Raw genomic sequence first — 21443 nt, forward strand, 5'->3', positions numbered from 1 at the left:
AGAGTGTTTTTACCCCAATACAAAACTAGCTGATGTTACTTCTATGAAAATAATGTTCTAGTTGGTAGGATTACAAAAGAGTAATTTTACTTCACAAACATATTATGCATATTAAGTGCAAGACCCTGCTCTAAGTTCTTTACATACTAACTCACTTAAGCCTCACAACAATGATATAAGGTAGGTACTTTTATTAGGAAAGAGAGGCACAAAGGAGAAAACCCCCAAGGTCACAATGCTAGTATACGGAGGAAGTGAAATGTGAACCTAAGCAATTTGGATCCAAAGATCATTACTAGACTATGCTGCCTCTCTAATATCTTAAAGGAAAATTTATTTTTTATAAAGAACAAGGCATTCCCAATGTGAGACTACTTTCAGTGAAAAACCAAAAACAAACAAAAACTCTAAGTCATCTGGACAGCAAGAAAGTTGAAGGGAAGAAGTAGGGGGGCGCCTGGGTAGCTCAGTCGGTTGAGCATCCGACTTCGGCTCAGGTCATGATCTCACAGTTTGTGGCTTCAAGCACCATGTCGGGCTCTGTGCTGGCAGCTTAGAGCCTGGAGCCTGCTTCTGATTCTGTGTGTCCCTCTCTCTCTGCCCCTCCCCTGCTCATGATCTGTCTCTCTCTGTTTCTCAAAGATAAATAAATGTTAAAAAAAAAATTTTTTTTTAATGGAAGTAGGAGGAAAGAGAAAGCTACTTGTAAACACTGTTCATAATATCTGAATAGTGAATGCCTTTTGTTTAAAAAGAAAATGAGACAAGGCAGTGTCTATATAATTCCTAACTAGCTTATTAGAGAGATTGTATATTTCCATCCCAATTGCTTCTGAATTAGGCCACCGAAATTAGGAGGAAACAACTAACATTCCAAATTCCTTTTCATAAAATTGAAGCTATATTTTAACTCGGTCACTTAAAATCTAAGAGTTTAGTGACCTTCTTCCAACTTCTCTTTTTCAGTAGGGTAAACAATAACAATTTAAACTTCAATTTCTTATCCAAGAGAATAAAAAAAAAAATCCCCCAAGCTGAGCACACATAGGAAACTTTGGTAGAGCTCAGCCAAAAATGACTAAACAAAAAAAGAGTAATCAAGATCCATAACATGCCCATCAGTTCCCAAAAGGACATAATTCAAAGAGAACATAAAGGAAGAATTTACACTTCATAAAATCTGTAGAGAAGAACATTCTCTGAACATTTCCATACTTTATTCCAAGCAAGGTAAATTAAAGTTAAAACTCAACTGTATAAAACCAACTGGAACCAAAGAGTAGCAATTTCTTCCAGGTTTCTGCTTTTGTTCAAAACTGACCTTTTAAAGGTAGAAAAACTCTTGCAGCAAAATTCTAGTCTAACCAAATTAACTAATTAGTTTAACAAATTTTTTTATCATTTTTTGAGATTCCATCCCTCTCTCTGTAGCTGGGAGGAAAAGGGAAAATTTATATAAAACACACACACACACACACACACACACACACACACACACACCCCTAGTGACTCTTATCAGAAGCAAAAGAGGTCTGCTTAATACAATAAAGGGAGCCCTGGATGGCTCAGTTGGTTAAGCATGTGACTCTACATTTCTGCTCAGGTCATGAACTCACAGTTCGTGGGTTTGAGCCTTACATCGGGCTCCATGCTGACAGTACCAAGTTGGCATGGGATTCTCTCTCTCCCCCTCTCTCCCTGTGCTCGCTCATGTAGGTGCTCAGTCTTCTCTAAAATAAATAAATAGGGACACCTAGGATTCAGTCAGTTACGCATCTGACTTCGTCTCAGGTCATGATCTCACAGTTCCTGAGTTCGAGCCCTGAGACAGGCTCTGTGCAGACTGCTCAAAGCCTGAAGCCTGCTTCAGATTCTGTGTCTCCCTCTCCCTATCTCTGCCCCCCACCCCTGCAACCCCGCAACCTGTGCTCTCGCTCTTTCAAAAATAAATAAACATTTAAATAAATAAATAAAAATAAACATTTTAAAAAGAAATAAAAGTTAATAGAGGTTGAAATGGCTAGTGATACGGTAAGCATTTTGTCCTATTTATTTACTTATTTTTATCTTCAGCATCCAACACAATGCTAAGCACCTACTAGATATTAAGCCAATACATGTTCAATAATGAATGAATGAATATTAGGAGAAAAAGGAAGGCACAATATGCTGCACACTATTTAGCAAGTGAAAATCTTTCACTAGATACTTGATTTTTTTTTCCTTGAGAAAGGGGTCCAGAATGAGGGAAAGGAAAGGGATAACTCTTCAGGAGTAATACTTAAGGGGCAGAATGATGTCAGTACTATGGCAATGACATATGACATCAGTATTTGAGATAATTACTAGGGAAGAATAAGTAACAGGGTTTCTACAACCACCTACTATTAGCGGCCAGTTTTTTGCTGCCAGATTTTATTCTTAATCTATTGACTATGATTTGACATAATGAGGATAGTACATTTGGGGCATGGTAAGGAAACTATGACCAACCTCTCTTCCAAGAAAGCCAACACTGGAGCCCACAAGCTCCTGTTTGCACCTGCTATAATGAGCAGCTGTAACTGGTGTTAAGTGAAGAAAGGGAAGCTACTTCAGAACTGTTTTAGACATGGATGAATGTTATCAGTAGGGCCCCAGCAAAAAAAAAAAAAAAAAAAAAAAAAAGATTCATAAAAGATATTCAAGAGCATTTAATAAAGGAACCATCTTCAAAAGCACAGGCACAATTTAAGAAAAGCAGCAAGGGATGGTGGAATACTCCACAGCTAGCAACATGAGGAAGCCATTATCATCACTAGGCCTAAAGGGGTCAAGTACCTGGTTACCAGAACCCCAAAAGGTCTGTAACTGTAGCTGGCTGGTAGACAAGGGCTGTTGAATAGAAGCTGTGACCTACTCACAAAACACAGAACAGCTTTAGCAACACAAATCCAGCAGGAGGGAACTGGCTCTTCCAGGCCTCCTACGGACACACCACAAACCAAAGCCAACCAGAAACCATAAAGCAAGAGGTCAGCTGATACAGCTCATAGAATATGCTTCCCAGAGCACTGATCAAAGTGGAGAACAGATCTGGAGGGGCAAAAGGACAATGTGGAGCACAGAAAGGTATTCTAAATGACTGCACACAGCAAAACACAAGTATATAAAAAGTTTTTGCCAGTTCTTCCTAAATCTTTTAGACACGATGAGACTGTCTACAAAAAAGTCATAAACACAGGTTCTACTGTCCTAATCTGCTCTACTTCAAGTTGGCCAAAAAAAAGATTCTAAGAGTAATTCTAGGTAACTTTTATCACTTCTGCATCCCTAAGGGTAAATAGATAAACCATTATTTGCAATCGATCACGTCTAAGACAACTCCTTTCTCTGTACTGAAGGGGTACCTGTTCCAAACCTCAATTATTACACTTATCAGGATGTACTATAACCTGTTTATCTGTCCTTCATTAGACCCTGAGCTCCTTTAGGGCAAGGATTGTCTTAATCATCTTTGAATCCCTAGCACCTAACATGGACTTGACAGAATCAGCCTTCAATCTATGTGCACTAAATCCATCAGTGGACTCAGGGTCCATACCTGGCAGCCTTATGCCATGGTAGATAAAAAGTGGAATGACTCTCAGAAATTAAACACTACTAAGTTTTATTCAGGACATCGTTTAGCACAACGGGCAAAAACATAGTTCCTTTCATACCAGCCTGCTATCATTTCCTACAGGGCAGCTTTTCTTGTGTGCTTACTTACAGCCAGTCTTTTCTACGATGACAGAACTCATCATCAAAAGATCCAGAGAAAAATGGCAAGACTATGCTCCATTTCAAACACACATTATCTCTCAAAATTGACTTTTTCTAAGAACTCACCAGATCCACTGAAGGAACTAATCATTTGGTATATATCAGATGGAGGAATTTATGTTTTACATGATAAACATGACTGAGGGGTAGAAATGTACACATAGACACACACACAGCACATGTTTAATGATCACTTCAGAGATCTCACTCCATAAAATTATAAAGTATTCATGTAACAAAATCATGTACCATCATATTAAAATGGATATACTGTATGATGTTGGAGTGGTCATTAAAAGAACCTGAAACATATTCACATTATAATTATGAATCACTTTCATATAACCCTATATTTAAGAAATGTTTAATCATCTTTTTGTTGGTATAGGCAACTCTTACCTGTACATACGCCACAGAAAAAGAATAAAGTTAATCAATCCCAAATTGATAACCCTCTTCAAGCTACCATAATTTTAGGCTGTCAGTCTCCTGATGTCAGTAAAGTGAATAAAAACCAAATTTAAAATAACCTTTAGACTCCAAGAGGCAAATTTGCTATAAAAATGTATTGCCTTCCAAAACGCAGTATGAAAAAGTTTTGTATCCCAGCATCTTCATTCCTGTTTGTAATGGAGAGCTGATATTGTTAAATTAATGTCATCTTATACACCAAATTAAAATAAATTAATATTTCATTTTCAATTTAGGAAAAGGGAATTCTGGGATTATCATAAAAATCATCTGCATTACTTTAAAAGAAACTTGAACAATATAATAACAGATAAAACATGTTTCAGTAGACCAGTATCTTTTTCTAAAACATACCTAATTCCTAAGTCCCCAAAGCAATTGTTTCCAAAACCATTAAAAACACTTAAAACCAAAAACACAATTTCATCTTTTTGAGAGCCATCATAAATCCTGCAACTGTCAGGTCAATGTAGCAATAAAATTATTCTTACCTCTACAGTAAAATTACGTGATATCTGCATCATGGTGAAAACACAGACCAGAATAACTTACAATTTATAAAACTATACTACAAATGGGTTCTCCGTTTTAGATGAATTTTAAAACACGGAAACAAAACTTAGACCTACCATATGACTATGTATACTAATATTAACTTTGGTTAACTTAAAGCAGTATTAGGTTTCATTTGTCCCAGTAGTGCTTGGCTCACAGAAAAAAAAAAAAAAAAAAACATGACATTTGTTTTACCAATTATTAACTCTCGCAAGAGAGGAGAAGAGGAAACTGATATATAATTCTGAGAGTACACAATTCATGGCAATGACAGGTAATATCATACATTAGAATTATCAAAATTATTTGTGACCATTTTCCTCTCTCTTCACTAAAATGTAAATGAAGTTTAACAATGCCCTACTGACAATGAGTAGGAGTTAAAATACTTTTTAAAATTTAACATCTTACCAGAGGAGAGATAGGTAGTGAGATAAGTGAAACAAGTGAAAGGGATTAAGAGTATATTTATTGTGATGAGCATAGAGTAAAATATAGAGTTGTTACTATACTGTGCACCTGAAACTAATATAACACTGTATGTTAACTACATTGGAATTAAAAGAAAAATCTAAAACTATAATAAAAGTTAACATCTTTACCAAAGGTAAATTTTTCATCGTAAATAAACAAATTTCAATATATTTAATGTAGTTGTTAGTATGTCTTGACGTTTGAAAGAATTAGTTCTCCAAAGGGGTTGTGGGGGGGAAAGACAGACAAAGAATTACTACTGTTTCTAAAAAAAAAGGTGTTCCAAAATTCGGTTTCTCTTTTCTAAGCATAACTCCAAAATTCACTGTGAAGTTCTACAGGAAGTGTCTCAGTCAATAATAAAAATATTTCATAAATAACACAAGGGATTTTACCTCAAAAAAGTAATAGAATTAATAAGAATTCACCAAGACTGCAGGCGCCTAAATGGTCAGGTTTGAGGCAAGAAAAGTGGAACACCTGATTCAAATCAGGGAAATTTCCTATCAGTGAAAGTCATTATACACACCTGCGCCAAGGATGCTACAGTCACAGACCTCCTCCCCTAAGATGTTGCCAGTACCATTACTTTGATACTTGACTCCCGATACCCAAACCTCCAGCAGGTCTTCTTGTTTGTTTTTCCATTAATGTCCAAATAGTTCGCAACATTCTGCCTTATACAATACATATTAAAAAGGTGAAAGTTATTCCTTCCAACGCCTATTCCTTATCCAGATGACTTCAATTCTTTCTAGTCAAAAGAAAGGAACAATTGGCAACCCAAAGCCCCAGAAATGAACTCTTTTTTTTTTTTTTTTTTTTGGAAGACAACGCCAGATTTGCTGCAGCCAGAGAATGTGTAGTGCTTCTTGTGGGCTGTCACGGGAGATGGAAAGCTACACCATGGCAAGGTCTGTATAGAGAAGGAAACAGCAGGTCTGGAGCACGCGCGCATACGCAACCAAACACACACAACGCCAAAACCCGGCTTCTTCAGACCTATACACAGAAACTTGGCATCCTCACACCTACTACCAACCTGACAATTTACAACCTGGTAACACCTTCTAATTAGGAAGGTTCTAGCCTTTTATAGATGAAAAGTTAAACTGCTTCCCACAAGTAAGATAAACCAGGCACTGGCGCCGGTTACTGAGAACACACAGTGAAGTGAATCAAACCTCCAGTGTCGCTACAGAACCAGACGTGCCGGTGACCAGGCTTCCCTAGAGCAGAGAGGGGAGGAGCCCACCCCGCTCTGCTAGGAGTAGAACGGGAAACAAGAGGACAGCAGCAAGGGGCCGAGCGCAGAGGCGTGAACAGCGTCCAAGCAGAGCTAGGCTCAGCACACCGGCGGGCGACAGACAGACAGTGGGAACCACGCAGGGGCCGAAGTGCAGGCTGCAAAGCGGGATGCCGGGGCTGCGGAGGCCGCCCCCCGAGTCTCTTCCCGCAAAGGCGCGCGCATCAGGCACACACACCGCCCCCACGCCCGTCAGCAGCTCTCCGCCAGTGCACTCCCAAAAAACACACGCCCGTACCCACCGGGGCACCCCACCCCGGGGCTCGCACGCACACGCCCCTCGGGCCGGCGGCGCGTACGTACCCAACAATACGCAGAGCACATCAAGGGCCACGTACGGCAGCCGCGTCTTGTCAAACATGGTCTCGGCCCGGGCGGCCCGCAGCGTGCGGTAGATGTGGTACACGATTTACGACACGGGGCCAGTGGGTGGCGACGACCCCGAGCTACGGTTCCTCCCGGAGCGGGCAGAGCAGCTGAGGGCCGAACAGGTCCGGGCGGCGCTCTGGCGGCGAGCAATGGCGCCCGGGACCCCTGCCCTCGAAGCTCTCACACAACGAGACGCTCCCGTGCCAGGCGCGGCTGCTCCGTGGTTTCAGGCCCTCCTCGGTAGGCCGTGGCCTGCCCGGGCAGACTACCGTCCAGACCCCGGCGCCCGCTCCAACAGATGAAGCCTAGGACTCGTGCTTTAAGGATGGAACCCATAGGGAGGAGGAACGCGGCGTCGGCCCCTCCCACTGGGCAGAGCGGGACCGACCAGCCCGCGGCTTCGCGGGCTGAGGGGAGGGAAATAGAGATTATACAGCCAATAATGGGCGGTGGGGCGGGGTCTGTAACCCCGCCCGTGGGCGCCAGCCAATAAAAGGCACAGGTCCCGCCCCACCCGAACTGCAGATCCTGCCCCTAAAGTGGGAAGCACTGCAGTCGGGCAGACTGTGGGGGCTCCTCTAGGCCGAGGCAAGGGGCGTTACTCCGACCCGCGTTGGTACGTTGGTCGCGGGACGTGGTCTCCTTATCCCTGGCAGCCGGTTACTGCTGCCGGTGACGGAGACCTAGGCTCCAGACCCTTGATCCCAGAGTGCCGGCTTCCTGCCAGCCATCCTCATCCATAAGGATTCGATAATAAAAAGGTCCGAGATACGCAGTGACAAAGACTTTCTAAACGTTACTTAGGCTCCTCTGAACCTCCTACTTGCCTAGGATTCCACCTACGCTTTCAAGTCTGGCCTGGCTGAGCCCAATGTTAGTATTAATCCTGCGAAGTCATCCCCTTCTTGATGTCTTGATGCCTTTGATACTTGATCAAATTCCGTATCCCCAACCTTTGACCTGCCTTACTGTTTCTTCATAGTAATTTTCCATCCACTGACCTAATCACTCTGCTTGTTTGTTGGCTATGTATTCCCAGCTGTCTTAATCAAAGTTGAGCACAATTTCTTTCTCCTATTGCAGTAATTTTGACTCTTTAGCAATAGTCTTCCTCACCATTTTAACAGTGTCAATGAATAATTTTTCTTTAACTGAAATGAGCAATCTTCCCATCTCTGATTCTAGGAGGACTTTAGCAGAGATTTAGTAATCTCTGTTTCCTAGCCTGTTAAATTGGGATGATAATCCCTGCTGTGTATCTGGTCAAGAAGTGGGGAAGCCTGGAAAAAAATAATAGTTTAATGTTCTATCAAAGGCAAAAATCTCTACAGTTGTTAAGGACTGGTATGTTTTCTCCTTACTCATATCTTCTTATACAAAGATGTAAGATGCAAAACAAAATCTATACCCACTACTTCTATGACTTTAACTGCCAGATGTCCCTAGAAAACCAAACAGAGGGATAAAAAACAATGGAGGGATAACATTTCCCTCAATGATTCTGAAGATACAGCTCCAAGTGATACCCCACAAGCAAAAATGTATTTGAAGAAGCATTTTTTTTTAAAAAGAATATAAATTTTGGGAGTCTGGGTGGCTCACTCAGTTGAGTATCTGACTCTTGATTTGGGCTCAAGTTATGTTCCCAGTGTGGTGGGCTCGAGCCCCTGCATTGGGCTCTGCACTGGGCACGGAATCTGCTTGGGATTCTCTCTCTCTCTCTCTCTCTCTCTCTCTCTCTCTCTCTCCCTTTGCCCCTCTCCCCAACTCACTCACACACCCGTTCTCTCTCAAATAAAAAAATTTTTAAAAAGTAAATTTTGTATTTCACCTCTATTTGAATATCTTTTAGAAGTTTTAAACAATTTAGCGGGGCCTGGGTGGCAGTCTGTTAAGCATCTAACTCTTGGTTTCTGCTCAGGTCATATCACAGTTGGTGGGTTCTAGCTCCGCATTGGGCTCTATGCTGACAGTACAGAGCCTGCTTGGGATTCTCTCCCTTTCTCTCTGCCCCTCCCCTCCTCATGCTTGTGCTCTCTCTCTCTCTCAAAATAAATAAAAAATAAACTTTAAAAAAAGTTTTAAACACTTTATAACTGAGAAACATGTGCCGTTGTTTATATGGCTTCCCTTACTTCCAGAGTTACAAGGCCCCTAGAGTGCAAGGCCATAACAAATTGAAATTATTTGTGATATCTAAGTATTTGGTATTCATTCAAGAAATATTTATTGTGACTATGTGCTGGACATAATCTAGGGAGAGTGCTTTATTTAAACAGCTTTTGAAATAAACATTTACTTTTAAAATGATTTTTCAAAAGTAAACATTCAAAAAACCCTATTGATTAATAATTGTTGTTTATTCATTCATTCATCCAACACTTATTGAGTGCCCATTATATACAAGACCCCAGTGCACACTATATGGAGACTAAGATGAGCAAGAAAAAAATCTCTGCCTTCTGGGAGGCTGCTTTTTGATCAACAAGACTGACATATAATTTAATGAAAATTGTGACAGAACTGTATTGTACTACAGACACATAAAGCAGGAGTAAGCATTTTACCTGGGAGTTCTGGAAAAATTACATAGGGAGGTGATATATTGTTCTTGCCTGTCCTTTCCCAACCCCAGAAGACACCTTCTTAGGTGAGAAGGAAGTAAAGAAAACAGTTAATATATTAACAGATTTTTTTCCTTTGGAGGAGTTACAGGTAATAGCTTTAAAAATAGATCAACAAGGTATACCTGGGTGATTCAGTCGGTTAAGCATCAGACTTTGGCTCAGGTCATGATGATCTCTCACAATCTGTGAGTTCGAGTTCCACACTGGGCGCTGTGCTGACAGCTCAGAGCCTGGAGCCTGCTCTGGATTCTGTGTCTCTTTTCTCACTGCCCCATCCCTACTCATGCTTTGTCTATCTCTCTCTCAAAAATAAATAAACATTAACAATTTTAAATAAATAAAAATAGATCAACAAAGCAAAGTCCATTAAAATGTATTAAGTCATTTCCTATTTTTAAAAATGGGATCTGTAATTTGTGCAAATTACAACCAATGAATAAGTCCTCTATTGAGGAGAGAATGACTAAGAAATGTCATTTTTTTGGGGGGTGGGAATTTTTGTTGTTGAGAGTGGTGGCATTTGTTTTGGTCCATCATCATGATTGGATTCTGGCGTAATACTTGGAATTGAGAATAACTTAAATAACCTTGAAATGATAGTGAACATAAAAAAGAAAACACTGATTGAATAATGACACTATTATCCTTAGGAGTACGTACATGTGTCCCTAGATTGGGCATGAATCCTCAAAAGCTTTCTTAAGTGCCCAACAAAGTTTATCCTTGGCCGCATGTTCCTCTGTCTAATACAGGCATTAAACAAAAGCAAAACAGAGTGAGCTTGGGAAGAATAGTCCTGAAGACTCCCTGAAAGTGACAGAATCTGATTTTTTCTCTTCTTTACTTGCTAAGCATTTTAAAAAAGACACTACAATCCACATCCTCCATTTTCACTTTCTCTTTGCATGTTTCTGTACTCTCACTTCTGTCCCCACTCCTCTATTTGCCCTATTCTTTAACATTAATTTAGCCTCTCTTTCTGTTCTAACCCTGCCTCTTGTCTCAACTACGTATTTATTTCACAAAGTTGCTGCAAGTTAGTAAGAATAAATTCCCCTACAGCATTTGTGTTTATATGTGCTTATGTTCTTTTTCCCACCTGAGCTGAAGCAAATGCAATTTTTATTATGCTAAAAAACCACTGTAAAACGAAAACAATTAAAAATGTAAATGTCTGGTTGACAACAGCATGTGACTCCCTCCAACATGTTTTTACAATATGATGTATTGTACTGGTTTTAATACTTATTGCCAAAGCAATTTTTCTTAAGTTTCTTATTATGTAATATTTGACATATAAATATATAAGAAGTACAAGTTATGCATCATAATAATAAAGTGAGCAACTTTTAATCCACTACGCAATTTAATACCTAGAATACTGCAGTATCATTGAATTCACCTATGTGTTGTACCCCACGTCCCTCCTTCAGAAGTGCTAACCACTGTCCTGAGTTTTGTGCTTATTTTCTTCTTGCTTTGTTATTTCTCTTTTGAAAACATATAACCATATACGTATGTATCTCTGAAAATATGTTGGTTAGCCTTCTTGTTTTTAGCTTTTGAAAGCATTATGGGATATATGTAGTCTTCTGCCTTTGATTTTTTTCCTCTCAAAATTGTATGTCTTATATTCATACATGTTGCTATAATAGTTGTAGGTCTATTATATGAATATATCCTTGTACATTCTTCTGACAGTGGGCATCTGGGTTATTTCCATTTTTGCTATTACAAAAAATGCTGCTGTGAACACTGGCATGCATGTCTCCCGTGTGGAATCACTAGAAGTGAAACTGCTACATCATGGTGTTGGCCCACATCCAACTTCACTAGATACCCCCAGATTGTATTCCCAAGTCATTGTACCATTTTACCTCACCTTCACTAGCTGAAAAGACCACCTCATATTTTTGTCAACATTTATTTTTGAGAGGTCTTAATTTTTGTTAATTCAGTAGGTTATGTGTGGTCATAATGACTGGCTATAACAGTGAAGTCATAATTTGCATTTGCCTGATCACTGTTACCGGGCATCTTTCTCTCAATTTGCTCACCAAAAATACTTCTTCTGCCAACTGTCTGCCTTCTGCATATTTTTCTATAGGGCTGTGTATCTCATGTTTATCAAAGTGTAGAAGTTCTTTCTACAGTCTCAATAGTAATCACTTGTGGCTTGTGATTTCACTTTCTTTATGAGTAGCTAAGTTGCAGAGTTCTTATAAATGTAATATAACCTGAAGTCTACTGGCAGGTTTCTATGAGAGTTTTTGCTCTCCTAATCAAAGGAAAACACTGCTTTCCCTTCCCTTCTCTACCTTCCTTGAAATTGGAAATGATATTTAGAGCTATAGCAGCCATCTTGCAATGGTGAGGAAAAGGCCAAGAAGAGTAGTGCAACCTGTCTTTATAATGTTGAGCCAGGAACACAACCTCCAGATTTCTCCATATGTGAGAAAAAAATTGCTTAAGCCTCAATTAGTCACAACTAATACAAGGCTAAAGGGTATGTTGAGTACTATTTCTGAGAAACCGTATGTGATATTACTCTCAGAAAACCTTTCACTTGAGCTAGCTTAATTGAAACTGGTCCTTCAAACCACACAGCTGTAAATTAAACAATTTGGGCAGGCAGAAAAGAGTGCTGAAGGAGAATGAGCTTTGAAGAATGGTTTGAGAAGAGAGACAAAACAAATGGAACCTTCTGAAGCCTCTGAGTGGGAATGGAGGTGAAAATGCTCACACGATGGATTACTGGAAATTAAGTTTCTAAAAGGTAGATTTGAGGAGTTTATAGTTTAAAAGTGTGGCTGGAGGCAAAGAAGAATCACTGAAAATGCATAGTGACTTGCTGAAAAGAGTCATTTAAAACAAGTAATCTAGTAGTTAGCAGAAGCCCTAATCTCTGCAGTCAGCTGTAAACTGAAGAGGACAAACCTTATTTTGTAAACTGGATTATCTAGTTTCAGGTTGTTTTCTATGCTTATTTCCATTTTATTATCCTCCATCTTTCCTAAAATCTTCTTTATGGTTTCTAGCCCTTTTACAGTTTTGCTACAGGATATTAAGGTTAAACTCTTGGGCCCAGTGCACAAATGTGAGGAAACGTAGGAAAGAGGTAAATCTTTAGGATCAGCTTTGCAGCCTTCATGGATGGGCAAACCAGCTCCTCCCACTCTCCTTGAGTGTTGCAGATCCTGAGTTTTAAGTCATCAGTTGGTTTTTAGGAAGACAAGATTTTCTTTTTTTTTTTTAATGTTTTATTTATTTTTGATACAGAGAGAGACAGAGCATGAGAGGGAGAGGGGCAGAGAGAGAGGGAGATGCAGAACTGAAACCAGGCTCCAGGCTCTGAGCTGTCTGCACAGAGCCCGACGCGGGGCTTGAACCCACAAACGTGAGGTCTGACCTGAGCCGAAGTCGGAGGCTTAACCGACTGAGCCACCCAGGCGCCCCAAGATTTTCTTAATAGGCTTACTGTGATGATCAAATACGAAAGTGTAAGTTGCCTAGCAAATGTCTGGTCTAAGCAGACACACAATACATATTTTTTTCAAAAATAAAGATTCCTGTGAATCTACCTTCATAATTTTTGCTTCCCTACCACCCACTCAACCCAAAATCTACCATAGTTCCCTAATCAACCGAAGAAAGAGGGTTGATATGACGCGACTTGTTCTTAGTAAATCCACACTTGGCCCTGCTGATCACCACTTCCTTTTCTCTATTGTAACAAATTTTCTGTATTGCTAACAAATTGTTTCTTTAACAATCTTTTTAAAAATATATTACCAGAAATACAGAAGTTAACTACCTGTAAAATATCTATAGGGTTAAAGGCAACACATATATTTTTCTTTTTAAAAAACCTTTGGGGTGCTTGTGGGGATCAGTGGGTTAAGCATCAGACTTCAGCTCAGGTCATGATCTCATGGTTCCTGAGTTTGAGCCCCTGGTCAAGCTCTGTGATAACAGCTCAGAGCCTGGAGCCTGCTTCAGATTCTTTCTCTCTGCCCCTCCCCGACTCATGTTCTGTCTCTCTCTCTCAAAAATAAACATTAAAAATTGTTTTTAATAATAAAAAAATCTTATACAGGATTGCCATCCAGTTTCTGCTCTTCTTCAGAATCCACCTCCTTCAGCTGTTTTAGAAACATAATAAAATCCACCCTTCTCTCCTGATTTCTTTTCTGTTCACAACCCGTGGGTTATGCTCTTCACACATTATACTTGTCCCTTTCTTCAACCTTTCCCTGAACTCATTTTCTTAAGCAATGGCAGTAGGCATCCTTCAGCACTGTATTCCCAGCTCTAGAGTTGTACTCGGCACAATGAAGTCACATGCAATTTAAAATATTGCTTGAATAAACGAATGAGAAAAAGAAAAATAAATAAGAGTTGAGAAGAGAGTCAAACTGTGTCTCCCACCCTTTTTTGCTGTTATTTTAGCATTTTCCCCCAAATTTAAATTTGTCTGGAGGGAAAGGGGTGGGGGAGTAGGGCTTATTTTCCTGCCACTCTATGTACAGGTCCAAAATACCACTTTATAAGCACTTTTTGGTATCCTCGATAATGTGAAGTACTTTAAAAAGTGGATCTATCCACTTCTAAATAAAGATGTTATGGAATACACCTGAATGGAAGTGAAAGGCAAAAAGGAAAGCAAACTTACAGGTGCCTCCCTGCTTTTTTTCCTTATTAAGATCAGGGCTGGTAATGAATTTCTAAGAACTTCCTAACCCTCTAGGAGCTACCTTCCCTTTCAGAGTTTCCTCACATAAAATATTTCATTTAACTTTCCTTTGCACTCTTTAAGTTTATTTCTTTATTCTGAGGGAGGGAGCACGAGTGGGGGCGGGGCAGAGAAAGAGGGAGAGAAAGAATTCCAAGTTTTCAGCACAGAGCCTGACAAAAGGCTTGATTCCATGAACCATGAGATCATGACCTGAGCCCAAATCATGAGTCAGATCCTTAACCCACACGCCAACCAGGCACCCCTCCTTTGCACTTCTAAAACCCACAGTAGTCATACTCAGACTGCACACTGAGATCCTCTGGGGTGTTGGTTAAACAGGCTTCCAGTGGCAGGCCCGGCGGAAGAGGTAGCAGGCACCGTGTCTGGCTCTGAAGGTGGCAAGAGGGAGCCCCTGAAGCAGCCCAAGAAGCAGGCCAGGAAGATACACGAGAGAAGGCACTCAACAAGAAACAGAAAGAGGAGCAGAAGAAACTCAAGGAACTAAAAATGCAGGCCACAGGGAAGGGCCCCCTGGCCACAGGTAGAATTAAGAAATCTGGTAAAAAGTAAGCTATTCTTTGTACCCGAGGCAATGGTGATCCTTAATTCCATTCCTGTTTAAACATCTAGATTCCCTGCCATAGCGTCTGTTGCCACATATAGCTTGAATGAAGGATTGCCTTAGATCCTGTTTAAATTTAAGAATAAACCAAAAAAATCAGTCATAAAAAAAAATACAAGTGCACAGCTCCATCCAGAGAGTCTAAGATGAAGATCTAGTATGGAGCCCAAACATGGTTTTGTTATCATGTTTAACAAATGCCCCAGGAGATTCTGATGCCCATCAGAATTTGAAAACCTCAGGTCTGATCTGTCCACATTTTCAATTTCCAGATAATTTTTAATAAAATAAAATCACTTTCTTCAAAGCAATTGTAACACGTTAAGATCACTACCACATAGCAAACACCTGGGCTCAGAAATAAGGCTCACAGAATACCTTTGAGCAAATTACCTAAAACTTTCTGTGCACCAGTTTTTTTACTTGTAAAATAAGAATGATCATATGGGACCTACCTCATAGATTTATTGTGAGGACTAAATGAGATAATATGTCTAGGACACCTAGCACAGTGCCAAGGCATAGAGTAGGTACTCAATAAATATTAGACATTATTAATTGAAGATTTCTGTCACTTCCTCATCAGAACCAGGATGATGGTATGTCCTTTTAGCCTAAGAATAGTGTTCAGGGGTCCTCCAAACCCTTTGCAATTTTATGTTAAATTCTGTTTATGTATTCTGCTGTGATATAGATCCGTAGAGATTCTCAAAGGGGGTCTGTAACAATGTACTGAGCTCTAGAAGCTAGCTTCTCAAAAACTGCCCTTGACTGGCAGTGTCTGCATTCCCTGAGATTTCTCGGAAAGGCAGACTCAGACTGCACTCCAGAACCACTAAATCAAAATCTGCATTTCAGCAGGATCCCAAGTGACTCCTGTGCACATTCACATCTGAGAAGCACTGCTCCAGAAAATTTCCCAATTTCCCTGATAATAAGAAATATGCAGATAATCTGGTGTCTTTCTTGGTCATCGTGATTCATTAACTCTGGATTATTCTTATATTTAGGGAGGAAATAGTGGTCTCAAAGATGAAGCTATCTGCAAGTGAAGAATTGGTCAGAGAATCTATTTTTTGCTGAACTAGCTTCCCTGTTGCAGACTCCCCTCTGCATGTAACAGTGGAGGACAGAGTACTTGGTACTTAGGCTGCTTCAAATCCCAGATGCTTTCCATTTCCTATGCATATGAATCCTTGTGGTCAATCCATTTGTTTTCCCTAATAAGCATGAGTCTGTGCCTTGCTACAAAAAATGCCTGGTACAATGCCACTAATTATCTTGGTGATTTGTAAAATGCAGTATGTGATACATATAAAGCAACATCTGTAACGTCACACCTAATGACTGACCATCCAACATAACAGCTAAAACATCTTCTGTATTGAAGTTACCCGGCTATTCCTTCCCAGTCCCACACTCCCAGCCTGCTCCATTTTCCACCCCTTCCAACAGAGAGATGACCACATTCTACATCCAGCCTTTATCATTGCCTTTATTTAAAAGAAAATCAACACGGCTTTACCACATATTTGTCCCTAGTCAGTGTTTTCCATGTTTTGATTTTTATAAAAACAGTATCATACTATGTACACCAGTGAGCATTTGCTTTTTTACTCACCATTATTTCTAGAGCGTATTCATGTTGTTTCCTGTTGCTACATCAATCATTCCCACTGAGGGATAAATTTCCATTTGTGTGAATATGCCATTCTACTTATCCATTTACCTGTTAATAGGCATCTGGTGGTTTCCCTCAGAGTTTTAAAATGAATTTCAAAAAGTACACTTAGGAGACACCTGGGTGGCTCAGTCCATTATGCATCGGACTCTTCATTTCAGCTCAGGTCATGATCTTGCAGTTCATGAGCTTGAGCCCCACACTGGGCTTTGCGCTGGGAGTGGGAGCCTGCTTGGGATTCTTGCTCTCTCCGTCTTTCTCTTCCCCTCCCCACCACTCACGCTCTTTCTCAAAATAAATAAATAAATAAAACTTTTTCAAAAGTACAAAATACACTTAGGCAGGAGTATCTCCATAGCACTTTATAGGAGTGGAATTGCTAGGGTACTGGGGTAGGCTGACAATGCCCGCCAAAGATATGTCCACATCCTAATCCTCCAAACCTGTGACCTATTTGGAAAAAGTTTTAGCAAATGTTATTAAGTTGAAGTGATTGAGATAGGGGAATTATTCTGAATTATCCAAGTGAGCCGGAAATGCAATTCAACTGTCCTTCTAAAGTGGGAGCCAGAGGGGCACCTGGGTGACTTAGTCAGTTGAGCATCTGGCTTCCGCCCAGGTCATGATCTCCTGGGTTTGTGGGTTCGAGCCCCACGTCAGGCTCTGTGCTGACAGCTCAGAGCCTGGAGCCTCTCTTCATATTCTGTGTCTCCCTCTCTCTCTTTGGCCCTCCCCTGCTCATGCTGTCTTTCTCTCTCTCTCTCTCTCTCTCTCAAAAATAAATAAAACATTAAAAAAATTAAAAAATAAAATAAAGTGGGAGCCAGAAGGAGATTTGAATCCAGACAGAAGAGAAGAAGCTTGATTTCAGTCCAATAAAAATGATGTTAAACTTCTGGTCTCCAGAACTGTGAGTGAGTAAATGACTATTGTTTTAAGTCCTCAAGTTTGTGGTGATTTGCCAGAGCAGACACCGGAAACTAACACAGGTATGCGTACGTACAACTTGGGAAGGTAATGCCAAACTATTTTCAATTGATGACATGCCAATGTCGTGTATCAAATACTAGTTCCAGTGGTGGTTCCAAAATTCCTGTATAAGGTGGTTTAGGAAACTTGTATTGAAGCTATATTTACATAATACCTTTAAAACAATGGGTGAGAAAGCTACCAAAGGTCTCTATCAAAGAATATTGGTAGAAAGAGTGGGTTACTAATCGTGGCTATTACTTTGCAGGCTTGCTAATCACAGCTGAGTCCAGTCCTCTGCTTCCTTGTATTATTTTCCTGGTGTTGGAAACCATGGAGGAATCATCTTGTTGGCCCCCGGTCAGGGAGGTATAACTATGGGGGGAGCATCATTCTACTTACCACAGAAGGTTTGTTTAAAGAGGAAAATACAGAACAAATGCTAGGCTTGTTTGGCAACAAATGCTATACACATGTATGCTATATAAGCAAAATTGTTATTCTAAGGGTCCATTAGAGCATTTCATTTAAAACCTTTTATTTAAGGGGCACCCAGGTGGCTCAGTCAGTTGAGTGTCTGACTCTTGATTTCTCCTCAGGTCATGATCTCATGGTTCTTGGGTTCAAGCCCTGTGTTGGGCTCTGAGCTGGTGGTTTGGAGCCTGCTTGGGATACTCTGTCTACCTCCCCCTGCTCATGCTCTCTCTCTGTCAAAAGTAAATTAAAAAAAAAAACCACTTTTTATTGAAGTATAATCTCCATACACTTGATTTTAGCCAAAAGGCCAAGAAGCAATGAAGTATAATCTCCATAAATTAAAAGTGCACATATTATCAGAGTACAGGTGGATAAATTTTTTATGAACTAACACATCCTTGTAACCTGTGCCCGGAAAAAGATACAAAATAGTGACCACTCTGTAGAAAACCTCCCAATATCCTCTTTAGTCATTACCCATGTCAAGGGTAATTGCCGTTTGAACTACTGGTGTCATAAATTAATTTTGTAAACATTTCAACCCAATATCAATGGATATATTTTTTTTTTGAGAGAAAGAGAAAGCACACTGAAGCAGCAGAGAGAGAGAGAGAGAGAGAGAATCAGAAGCAGGATCTGCACCATCAGCATGGAGCTTGTTGAGGGGTTCGAACTCATGAACTATGAGATCATGACCTGATAGACAATCAGTCGTTTAACTTACTGGCTCCCCTAGTATGTACTCTCAATAATATACACTATCTTAGTATCAATGGCCTTATAAACAAGTACCTCTTTTACTCAACATTAGTTTTGTGAGATCCATCTACTTGGTACTTTAGTTATGAATCATTCAGTCTTATTGCTGTAGAGTTTTCCATTCTATAAATATACCACAATTTATTTATTCTTTCTGTTATTTATAGGCACTTGGATAGTTTTCAAGTTTGGAGCTCTTATGACTTGTGCTTCTATAAACAGTATTGTTGATGTCTTTTGGTGAACATGTAAACACATTTCCACTGAGTTACACCTGGAAGTGGTGTTTCTGGGTCATAAGGGATATATATATATATATTCCAAATACCTTTACCAAAATATCTTTACCTTTTCTACCAGCAATGTATGAGAATTTCAATTATTTCATATCCTAACCAATACTTTTTTTTTTATAGCCTATGTTTTTCTCTATATATGTTCTGGTGGGTGTGTAGAGGCATTTCATTATGGTTCAGATTTGCATTTCCCTAATGACTAATGAAGGTGAGCACCTCTTTATATGTTTATTAGACATTTTTATATCTTCTTTAATGCAGTATCTATTCAACAATTTTGTGCATTTTTCTATTCAATTGTCTTTTTCTTATAAATTTTTAGGAGGCCTTAGTATATTCTGGAAACATCTTTTTGTTGTATGTATCAGTGGGTTGTCTTTTTAAGAGCATAAGTTTTTAATTTTAATATAGTCCAAACTCATTTGTCCATTTCCCCCTTTATGGTTAGCATTTTTGCTGTCCTTAACAAAACAAAACAAACAAACGAAAACTTGTCTTCTATTTAATTTAACTTTGTTTTCTTTCTCAACTTAAAATAGGATGAATACTCATTTTAGAAATATATGGGTAATGAAAAAGGAATCAGAGGGGGGAAAATCAACCATAATTTAATACCCCAAAATAAAAATAATTAATTCATGTTTTAGGACCTTTTGAAGTTTGACTTTATTTTTTTTATACTTTATTTATTTTTGAGACAGAAAGAGACAGAGACCGAGCAGGAGAGGGGCAGAGAGAGGGAGACACAGACTCCGAAACAGGTTCCAGGCTCTGAGCTGTTAGCACAGAACCCAACGCAGGGCTCGAACACACAAACCATGAGATCATGACCTGAGCTGAAGTTGGCCGCTTAACTGACTGAGCCACCCAGGGGCCCCTTGATGTTTGACTTAAAAAAAAAATTACATGTCATAGTTATTGAGTGAGACCAATTACATAGAAATTTGGACTTCATTTCATTTATTAATATAAAATATTAAATGTTCCAACCTACACTGAAACATTAACCCATTAATCCTATTACATTTTACTTTCTCCAAAGTCTTAATTGTTCTCCCAGTAACACTAGATTTTTACTTTCCTAGCAATATAACACTTTACTAAACAAAATTAAGTAGAAATCTAATATAACAAGATTCTGATACTCCTTATCTCATAACATTTTTTTTTTTGCAAAAGTAAGATAGTGACTAATATTCATTGTCAGGTAGATAAAAATAAACCTTTAGTTCATAGGCATGGTTTTCTAGTTTTAAAAAACCCTGACTTGATCCCTATAAAATATTCACTTCACCTAAAATTTCTGGGTACTTAAAAACAAAAATAGTTTCAGAAAAACAACCTATCATTTTATTTTCACACCAGAAATATTTGTTGGACTGTGTTGAAAAGAATCTCCTTCAAGGCGCCTGAGTAGATCAGTCGGTTAAGCGTCTGACTTTGGCTCAGGTTATGATCTCACGATTCATGAGTTCAAGCACTGTGATGGACTCTGTGCTGACAGCTCAGAGCCTGGAGCCTGCTTCGGATTCTGTGTCTCTCTCTCTGCCCCTCCCCTGCTCATGGTCTGTCTCTGTCTCTCAAAAATGAATAAACATTAAAAAAAATAAGAAAAAAAAGAAAAGAATCTCTTTCAAATTCTTCCCCCTAATTCTGATCAGATCATTTCCCTTGCAAACTATACACATCCAATCAATAAATACCTATCAAGCCCCTACTATGTGCTAGGTACTCCAGGCACATGGCTTCCAGAAGACATTGTACCCTTGTGACCTTTTCGAAGACCACAGGATGCAGCCTTTGGGGAGGCTCCAAGCTCATTACACATTTGAGAATCCTGAGGCATACACCCCATGGCTCCACCAGCATGACTGGGCCCTTTCTGCCATATTCTTGCCCACCTGCTCCAGTAGTGAGTGGAGACCTGGTTCTGAGCCCTAGCTAGCTCTGTGGCTGGAGCCCTGCAGCAGCCAGAATCCAACAAGGAAACAGAATGTGTTCTGGGGCAACTGGGTGGCTCAGTCTGTTGAGCATCTGACTCTTGGTTTTGGCTCAGGTCATGATCTCACAGTTCGTGAGTTTGAGCCCCACCTTGGGTTCTGTACTGACAGTGAGGAGCCTGCTTGGGATTCTCTCTTTCCCTCTTTCTCTGCCCCTCCACCGCTTCCTCTCTCTCTCTGTCTCTCTCTTTCTCCCTCTCTCTCTCTCTGTCTCCCCTGTCTCTCTCTTTCAAAATTAATAAACTCTAAACATTTTTTAAAAGTGTTAAAAAAAACTGTTCTGAATATATAAAATAGA

The 21443-nt window shown here is 39.7% G+C and overlaps 1 protein-coding gene and 1 pseudogene across 2 annotated transcripts in view; one reads left to right on the forward strand and one right to left on the reverse strand.

Moving 5' to 3' along the window:
• Positions 1-7362, reverse strand: part of PLPP1 (phospholipid phosphatase 1) — an 81558-nt gene extending 74196 nt beyond the window's left edge. The window contains exon 1 of one of the 2 annotated variants that reach the window (XM_029942246.1): positions 6914-7362. In XM_029942246.1, coding sequence (XP_029798106.1) covers positions 6914-6971 — 58 coding nt within the window. In that variant the 5' untranslated portion in view covers positions 6972-7362. The remainder of the gene's footprint in view (positions 1-6913) is intronic. The other variant, XM_029942245.1, reaches the window with a different exon arrangement.
• A 7355-nt stretch (positions 7363-14717) lies between these two features.
• On the forward strand, positions 14718-14911 carry LOC115293423 (annotated as a pseudogene).
• The last annotated feature ends 6532 nt before the right edge of the window (positions 14912-21443 follow it).

Source organism: Suricata suricatta, chromosome 6 (genome assembly GCF_006229205.1).
Source record: "Suricata suricatta isolate VVHF042 chromosome 6, meerkat_22Aug2017_6uvM2_HiC, whole genome shotgun sequence".
In the NCBI taxonomy this organism is placed as follows: Eukaryota; Metazoa; Chordata; class Mammalia; order Carnivora; family Herpestidae; genus Suricata; species Suricata suricatta.